A 9,889-nucleotide genomic window follows, 5' to 3' on the forward strand; every position below is an offset into this window, starting at 1 on the left:
GTGTGAACGTAGCGTATGAGCGCTCTGGAGCGAGTGACTTCCAAGATGGCCGCGCACGCGCAGTGTTACTATTTTTAGCATCATCTTGGAGCCCGGCGGCACGGTGGTGTAGTGGTTAGCACTGTCGCCTCACAGCAAGAAGGTCCTGGGTTCGAGCCCCGGGGCCGGCGAGGGCCTTTCTGTGTGGAGTTTGCATGTTCTCCCCGTGTCCGCGTGGGTTTCCTCTGGGTGTTCCGGTTTCCCCCACAGTCCAAAGACATGCAGGTTAGGTTAACTGGTGGCTCTAAATTGAGCGTAGGTGTGAATGTGTGTGTGAATGGTTGTCTGTGTCTATGTGTCAGCCCTGTGATGACCTGGCGACTTGTCCAGGGTGTACCCCGCCTTTCGCCCGTAATCAGCTGGGATAGGCTCCAGCTTGCCTGCGACCCTGTAGAAGGATAAAGCGGCTAGAGATAATGAGATGAGATGAGATGAGATGTGCGGACGTTCGACTTCGTTGACGGGCAACGGAGACGAGGCATCGAGTCTTCTGTGTAAATCTATGGGTGAGCAATTCCAGCGTTATGGACGTGACACTTGAACTCAAAATGGCAACAAATGACCCAGTGCATGTTTTATTGTCTCCCAGTATTTAAACAGGTGTTGCATATTTTAAGGCTGTACCATACTGGAGAAGTGATAGAACAAGAACAATTCCCATAGTACATCTAGGGCATGCCAGAAAATGCCAATAAAAGATGCGTTATGGATGTGACAGAAAAAGTATCACTTTTCTTGGGTGACTGTACATTTTTATCAAACTCTGTGAAATTGTAAACCTAATGTCGAAATGGAGATATCCGTTTGATAGAGGGGTCCAAGGTGAATATTAAAAAATCTTTGTTTAAAATATTTTGTATTTTATGCAGAGTTTCGGAAGGAAAAGTCAGCGTTATGGATGTGACGAAATTCCGTTATGGATGTGACGCGTCTGAAATAGACATGGCATATGTTTAGAAAATCAGCAATTTAACCACCATAACCCTTTGAAAAACTCTAAATATCAGCTAAAACTATCAAAGTTCTTAAATAATATTTAGAATGGCTATTGTTTTGCTGTTTTGTGGATTTTAGCATACATTTCTGTGGCTTGTGGCAATAATATAGAATTGTACATGATCAAAGTTGATTTTAGCTTGGGGTTTACATTATAAGAAAGAAAGACTGACAGTGACACATTAGGTTGGTTACAAATTGGTTCAACTTATTCACATCTGTAAAATACAGGCCTAGGTGAGATCTCTGGGAGTGGTTTTGATATATTACGTGTTGCTTTATTTTTGCATGGTGAGGTTGACATTTACATGGAATTGCCCGGGTACAGCGGCCTGTTCTCAGCAACTGCTGAGTATTTCCAGAATGTTAGCCTCAGGTGGAACTAAGGCGAGCCTTCAGCTCAAGCAGCCAATCAGGAGCCTGTATCTTTGTGCCCACATGGCTGAGGCAGCCAATCAGAAGTCGCTAGCTTTGTGTCCATGTGGCTGTGACAGCCAATCAGGAGTCTCTACACCGGGAGCGGTGAGTCATCTGGCATTGCCGCTGAGAGAGACGCGCTTGTTGTGGAGAGGCGGCGGTGAGTGCGTTTAGCGGCCCTGGCGCTCTTCGGTAGAGCGCACTTTCAGGGAAAAATAGTAACGAAAACAAGCCTCCATCTTGGAAAAAATGCACTAACGACCTTTTGAGTGAATCTCCAGGCAGGCAGGCAGTTAATTAATCGACGTTTCATCGCTGTTAGCAGGTGAGAAGCCACTCTGTGTCCTGCACTGCACGGTGGGATGGGATGGGATGGGATGGGATGGGATGGGGTGGGGTGGGGTGGTTCTCCTCTGTGTGCAGCATCGCTGAAGAGGGGTGTGTGTGTGTGTGTATATTACAGTATATATAGAGGTGTGTGTATTACAGTATATATAGAGGTGTGTGTGTGTGTGTGTGTATTAGTGTATATATAGAGGTGTGTGTGTGTGTGTGTGTGTGTGTGTGTGTGTGTATATTACAGTATATATAGAGGTGTGTGTATTACAGTATATATAGAGGTGTGTGTGTGTGTGTGTGTATATTACAGTATATATAGAGGTGTGTGTATATTACAGTGTATATATAGAGGTGTGTGTATATTACAGTATATATAGAGGTGTGTGTGTGTGTGTGTGTATTACAGTATATATAGAGGTGTGTGTATATTACAGTATATATAGAGGTGTGTGTATATTACAGTATATATAGAGGTGTGTGTATATTACAGTATATATAGAGGTGTGTGTATATTACAGTGTATATATAGAGGTGTGTGTATATTACAGTATATATAGAGGTGTGTGTATATTACAGTATATATAGAGGTGTGTGTATATTACAGTATATATAGAGGTGTGTGTATATTACAGTATATATAGAGGTGTGTGTATATTACAGTATATATAGAGGTGTGTGTATATTACAGTATATATAGAGGTGTGTGTATATTACAGTATATATAGAGGTGTGTGTGTGTGTATTACAGTATATATAGAGGTGTGTGTGTGTGTATTACAGTATATATAGAGGTGTGTATTAGTGTATATATAGAGGTGTGTGTGTGTGTGTGTGTGTGTGTGTATATTACAGTATATATAGAGGTGTGTGTGTGTGTGTATATTACAGTGTATATATAGAGGTGTGTGTGTGTGTGTGTGTGTGTATTACAGTGTATATATAGAGGTGTGTGTATTACAGTATATATAGAGGTGTGTGTGTGTGTATTACAGTGTATATATAGAGGTGTGTGTGTGTGTGTGTGTGTGTGTGTGTGTGTGTGTATTAGTGTATATATAGAGGTGTGTGTGTGTGTGTGTATTAGTGTATATATAGAGGTGTGTGTGTGTGTATTACAGTGTATATATAGAGGTGTGTGTGTATTACAGTGTATATATAGAGGTGTGTGTGTGTGTGTGTGTATTAGTGTATATATAGAGGTGTGTGTGTGTGTGTGTGTGTGTGTGTGTGTATTACTGTGTGTGTGTGTGTGTGTGTGTGTGTGTGTGTATTACTGTGTGTGTGTGTATTACTGTGTGTGTGTGTGTGTGTGTGTGTGTGTTACTGTGTGTGTGTGTGTGTGTGTGTGTATTACAGTGTATATATAGAGGTGTGTGTGTGTGTGTGTGTATTACAGTGTATATATAGAGGTGTGTGTGTGTGTGTGTGTATTAGTGTATATATAGAGGTGTGTGTGTGTGTGTGTGTGTGTATTACAATGTGTGTGTGTGTATTACTGTGTGTGTGTGTGTGTGTGTGTGTGTGTGTGTGTGTAGTTTCATAATCAAAAGCCTTTCCAGAAGGATTAAATCCCTGGAGGAAACTCTAGAAAGGAGCTGTTTGAGTATTTAGGGCTGTCAGATTTGTTGAAACTGTTATTTGTGTCACTCCTCTGTTAATAATGAACCACATTCACAGCACAGAGAGCAAAACTGCAATAAGCTTGTGTTTTGTTACTGATCATTTGATACGTCTAGTTTTACTGAACATTTCATTCATTTAACAAAAACTGATAAACTAAAATTGCACAACAGAATCCTACAACCCCTCATTAACTCATTATCTGGCTGGTTTTCTTACAGAGTGCACATTTTTGAGTGGTCATCCTACATACTTTCAGGAAATAAAGTTAAATCTAATTATTTTATTATCATTATAATAAACATTTTATTAAATAAATATATTTATATTGTAGTTTTTATTTATTTAATACAAATATATTTATTTTATCTAAAACTTATTTATTTAATTAATTATTATTTTTAATAAATACATATTTTATCTTTATAAACTATTTATTTAATAAATTTATATTCACTTATTTATTTAATAAATATATTTATTTTATTAATAATAATAATAATAATAATAATAATAATAATAATAATAGGGTTCTTTTGGTTATAAAATTATGCAGACTCTGAGTTCCCTTTTAGAAATCATGTTCACTGGAGTCACACGCAAGTGTTAGTTTTGACAGATGCATGTCAGTTCCCTGTATGGTTTGTGAATTTATTTTATTTATTTTTAAATTATTGTTAGAGCTCCCCCCCCCCCTTTTTTTTTAAATAACTCCAACTTTGCTTTCTTTTTAATTGATCAGAAGTGAGTTCTGAATCTCATTATGATGCTAAGAAACTTTAACTGTATAAACAAAACCTTTAATGAAACTTAATATATGGTCATTGATTTGTTAATAGTAACTTTTTTTTTTAAATTATTATTATTATTTCCCTTGACTTACAATCTTGCTTTTTCTTTTCTCATGAAGGTTTTTTTCTCTTCTCCTCCACTATAACCCAGTAAGGTGGTTCAGTGATCCAAAACCCTTTGATGCGTTCTGTATTTGTTCATTCTGATACTCTTTATCATTGCATCCACAGCAGCCGCCTACGCTGTGGTCTGACGTGCCCTTTACCAGTCTGTGTAGATGGTATACACTATAGGAGGCAGCTTTCCCCTCACCCTATTTCGTTGGTTATCGCTTGGCACGTCTAAAGGCATGCCGCAGCCAGTGCGCAGTGTTTATATTTTTCTTCAACTCTGGCTTACTTTCGGAAGACTGTGCAGGAAGTTGTGGCACAGCAGCTAGTCATTTCAACACCAATCTAGTGCACTGTGCTCATTTTCACACCGTTTTTAATGGCCTTGTTTGCATATGCGAGTCTTGCGTAGGCTCACCGCTCCTATGATCAGAATTAGGGTGGGGTGCTTGGTAAGTAGCTGTTGCAAGTGCAGCTGTGCACGGACTTCACCTCTTTCAGTAAAGACAAGCCAGCACTCAGTTCCCACAGACCCTTAGTTCTGTGCAGCGTCTTTCTCTATCCTGAACGTGTCTTAAAAATAATTGTGGTCACATGCAACTTTTTTTTTTTTTTTAGTATTGTGTTTAATTCAAATCGAGATGTTTTAATTGGCTTGGTGTGTTTGCTGTGCCACCAGGACGAGTGTTTTTTCATGTCTACACACCGACTCTCTCTCTGGCCATGTTTACATGCTCTAATGGGCTATGTGGTCTTCATACTGACTTCTCTGCCGGAAATCAGCACAGGTATGCCTCTTCCCCCCCCAAACTACCACCACAGAGTGATAAGGCCACCATTCATTGAGCCTTGTATGTTTTGTTTTAATCCGGTGTGATTGAACATCTTTTTGAGCAGAGCCCTCCTTTATTTTCTTATGCATGTCTTTTGTTATTGAAAGAAATACCAACTGTAAAGCAATTAATCTCCGTATCTTTCTTTTGTGTCCTGGAACTTTCAGGTCAGAACTGTTCTCACCCACTTATCCCTGAGCATGGTGGCTTCTACTGTAAGCCTTCTCCATGTAGGGGCTTCTCTCCAGGGAGTCGTATCAACTACTTCTGTGAGTCAAGATATGTCCTGCCAAGCCACGTCCGCCACTCCGTCTGCCGCAAAGGTCAATGGAGACCCGGGATCCCCACATGTATACTTAATCCAGGTAAGACAGAGTGGCTCCAGCTATTAAAGTTTTGTTTGCAGTATGAGCATGTCTTGTACATTTATGTGGACACCTGATGATCACCCATCTGGATTTTCGTCAAACTGTTGCCGCAAAGTTGGAAGCAGATGTTGTATCGGATGTTGGTATGCTGTAGCATTATAATTTCCTTCATTGGAACGAAGAGGAAGTATGGCAACACCCTGAGTACCAAGCGAGCTCCATGAAGGCATGGTTGGAATGACATAACTCGAGTGTCCTGCACAGAGCCCTGACCTCAACCTCGCTGAACACCTTTGGGATGAACTGGAACGCTGACTGCACCCCAGGCCTCCTCACCTAACATCAATGCCTGAGTGGCTGAATGATCACAAATCCCCACAGTCATGCCTCAAAACTTGGTGGAAAGCCTTCCCAGAAGAGTGGGCATCATTATACCAACAAAGGGGCACTAAATCTGTAAGAACACATGGCTGTGATGGTCAGGTGTCCACAAACCTTTGACCAGTGTGTGTGTGTGTGTGTGTGTGTGTTAAATCTATGAATAGAAAAAATGATTACAAACCCCGTTCACTTTTTTTCCCAACGTTTTGGACAAAGCGACCTTCTATAGCAGGAGTTCCCAAACCTGTCCGAACCATTTTAGTGTTTTTGCTGCTCTAACCCACCCAGTTCCCCCCAGGAAGCGCTGTTATTTAATAGACTAATTGGATGAGGTGTGTTAGAGCAGGGAAAAACACTAATATGTGTAGGACCAGTGTTGGGAGCATGTGTTCATGGGTAGGAAATGTATATTGAATGACCTACATAAGCTGTGAAGATTGACTTTTCACTCCCAGCATTTGCTTCCTCTTTTGAGCTAAGTCGTACAGACAGGAAACCAAAAGTGTGAACAGGAAGCAAACACGGTCACCAAACTAACCAATATTTCTTTTTCTGTGATGCATTTAAAGCCTCAGAAAAGCACCGTGTCATCAGTTTTCAAAGATCGTAATCAACCACATGAAGAAACACTTTCCTAGTATTGGCATAATTTCCTGTCTCCATTACAATTATAGTACATCCGGGACTGATGTTTGTGGATGATTTTAGATTAAACACTCTGTGCTGTCTGTGTTCTCACAGCTGGACATAAAGACGAAGGTTCTGATTCTATCCCGCGCGTGGCTACGGGTGCTGTTGGCATTTCCATCTTTCTTCTCACCACCACAGCCTGCATGGTCATCAAGTCCCGGCTCTACCCTTGTCAGTCTCGAAGGTACGATGCTTTGGGCATGTTACTGCACAGTTGGTAGAGTTGAACAATTTTAACGTTTATTATTAGAATTTGTAATTTTACATCATTAAAAAAATTGATTTAGAATTCCATCCACCCAGTTGCCTGTCTGTCAGTCCATCCATCCGTCCTAGTCTCTGTCCACCCAGCTGTCTGTCTGTCCGTCCGTCCATCCTTGTTTAATAAGACCCTGAAAAAGCTAAAGGCCCAGTCCCACTGTACTTACGGATGCAAAGAGGATGTAAAATGTAAAAAAATCTTTGCCATCCGTTGGAAAACGCTATGCATCCGTTGTGTACTCATTGCATACGTGCTTCATACGCTCTATCCATCGAGCATCCGTCCACTGTGATTTCATCCGCGCAAAAAGTTTTGAGCTGCACAAAACTTTTAGAACGGATGAACTTTCCGCCGTGTACGATGTAAATCCGCGACATATACGAGCAACAAACGTTCTATGTCCGTTATCATCCGTTAAACGTCTGCTGTATCCACTCTGCATCCTCTGGGCATCCTCGCAACTCACATCCGCTGCAGCTGAAAACGGAAAGAGGGAGGAAAGATGAGGTACATGAAACGTCTATTCATCGTTAGTAGCACGGAAATAGAAAGGATGTAAGCGTATGCATCTCGTATATAAAGTATTCAAAACGGACAAAGCGTTTATATCTGGGATGTATCTCGTATATTTAGGATGTCTGGAGTATGTCTAGAGTATGTAGAAGGACACCTAGCGGACAATCGGTCTGCATCCGATATACATCCGCGCAACATCCCCTTTGTTTCCGTTAGGCGTACGTGATGCATCCCCTTCATCCGCTATGCATCTGCTTTTTCTGCTATGCGTCCGCTTCTCAGTTATCACCGGTAACCCCTTCGGAGCTGTCATCCACTTCCATCTGCTAGGCTTCCTATGAACATGCGTTTAACATCCCCGCTATATACTACCCACGTCTGTTCTTTTCTCGCAAATTTTCGCCAATTTTGTCCATTTCTGGAGCGGATGAAAACGGATAGAGCCACCCCGGAAATTTTGCTCGTCCGCTGTGTCCTTTTTGCATACGTTTTGTTTCCATCGGCCAGTGGGACCGGGCCTTAAGGTTAGATAAGTTGCTCGTATAACTCTCCTTGAGTAATCGGTCTCATAATTGAAGTGTTTCAGTTAGTAATTCATCAAATTGGTTTCGCCAACCTAATGACTCTGTTAGTTCACACAGTTATGGTTGATGCTCTTTTAACAGGCGATCGTCTGATCAGGTGGACTTGATGGTGGACGGCTTGCCTGTGTCTCTTCCCACCTATGAAGAGGCGGTGTATGGAAGTTGGGGTCAGCGCATCACGCCCTTGCGTGGCCCAACTCAGCTCCTGCTGGCCTCCTCAGAAAACAGCCCCTTATCCTCTCTCATCCATTCAGGTTCCAGTAACTGCACAGACGCTTCGAATCAGCGCACAGAGGTGCCGCCGCCTTATGAGCAGACGCAGCCACGATCTGTGGAAGGCGGTAACGAAGGAGAAGCGCGGGCCTCGCACATTCCACTTTGTGTTGAAAAGGACAACTAACTGTTGAGGGTGCAAGCTCACCTTCAGCTTATTGATTGCTAGTTCTTTTGCCATGCTTCGTGCCTATCGGTGTAGTTCACCGTCAGCTTCAGTGGTTTTAATTAAGTTTTTGGCATTTTATTTTGTTTGAATGAAACCATGTGACTGAAAGGGGGTAGATGTTTAGCAAATGAGTGACTGTGTGTTCTGTGCACAGTGATATTGATTGTTAATGTTTTCAGTGGTGCTGGAGACATGTTTATTGTTGCCCTCAGTGAGGGGATTAGACCACAGTGGTCTCGTGGACCGTAATAACACAGATGTTACCTTAGTGGACTGTAACTTATTAGGTGGTCCATGTTGAGGAAATGAATGAATGAATGAACGAATGTGATTCCAGCAGACCTGGGGGATTGGTGGTCACCTTCACACATGCTGCAAGTACGGGTTATTTATAAGAAAAGAGCTTGCTTTGGTGCCAAGGTGGAATTAATGGATCATTTCTGCCCTGTGAGAAGCTTTTCCCTTGGATCTTGTCATGGATTTGTTTGTTTCATGTTTGCGTTTTCAGTTAATCTTCAGTTGCTTCTGAATGCTCTTATTTAACAGGTGGAGTAGAATTATTTTATATATATATAATATATCGCTTTGCATTGAGGTTCCCTTCTTGTCTTTTATTTTTTTACTGCATTAATAAACCATGAACCTCAACATTTAGTAAAAACAAGTAATGTTAACCAACGTATTACTAATTGATGTTTAACTGTTAAAGAAATACACCCCAATGTCAAATATTTTATTTACTCCATAACTTAAATACGTCAATATAAACCGGCAGAAATTGTGTTACAACGTTTTCCTAAATTCACTGAACTCTGGTCCAGGTGTAAATAGTGCGACTTGTCCTTCAGCCCCAGTTCTGAATTTTGTCAGCTAACGACCGCCAGTTTTAATTAAGGTGCTGGTTCATATTTCTTATTATGGATTTCATTTGACTCATTAATGGTGAATTATTTGGCTTTTATTATGTGTGTTGATTTGTTAATAGGGTATTAATGTTGACGTTCATGGCTTGTTCACATTTATCTAATATGTAAAATAATGTCAGTTATGGGAACCTTAGTGTATAATACTATATATAAATGCTTAAAGTCACACCTTCCACCTGAAGCTATGTTATTCTGTTCTCTGATGTTGGTTAATTCAAGATGGTGTGTATGAGTATGTTCACATTTTCTTTCTTTAACTACAAACAGTAATCTACTTATGTTTATTACATTTAATATTTGTGTGGCATTTCGATACAACAAATATATCCTGCACATATATAAATGGATTACAAAATTATTAAACCTTTTTTGAATGGAAAATTATTAAAATTAGTAGTTTTCAAAATGACTCCTGTGCTTCTCTTTGCAGTGGTGTTGGTTGAATTCTGATAAACGTGTATGACATCATTCAGTTCCTGCTAGTTTCATGAACGTGGTACAGGGCGTCTCAAAATAGATGCAACCCATTAACATTATAATAAATTTATTACTCAGACAAGAAACTCCAAAAAAG

General features: G+C 40.6%; 1 protein-coding gene across 1 annotated transcript; it reads left to right on the top strand.

Moving 5' to 3' along the window:
- Positions 1–1,605: 1,605 nt before the first annotated feature.
- On the top strand, positions 1,606–9,679 carry zgc:152863 (uncharacterized protein LOC562658 homolog). The gene is made up of 5 exons (XM_060898074.1): positions 1,606–1,777; positions 4,993–5,101; positions 5,314–5,511; positions 6,637–6,769; positions 8,029–9,679. Exons 2-5 carry the CDS (start codon positions 5,008–5,010, stop codon positions 8,345–8,347), a joined length of 744 nt encoding a protein of 247 aa, XP_060754057.1. The 5' UTR covers positions 1,606–1,777; positions 4,993–5,007; the 3' UTR covers positions 8,348–9,679.
- Positions 9,680–9,889: the final 210 nt, after the last annotated feature.

The sequence above is a fragment of the Neoarius graeffei genome, chromosome 17, assembly GCF_027579695.1.
Source record: "Neoarius graeffei isolate fNeoGra1 chromosome 17, fNeoGra1.pri, whole genome shotgun sequence".
Lineage (NCBI taxonomy): Eukaryota > Metazoa > Chordata > Actinopteri > Siluriformes > Ariidae > Neoarius > Neoarius graeffei.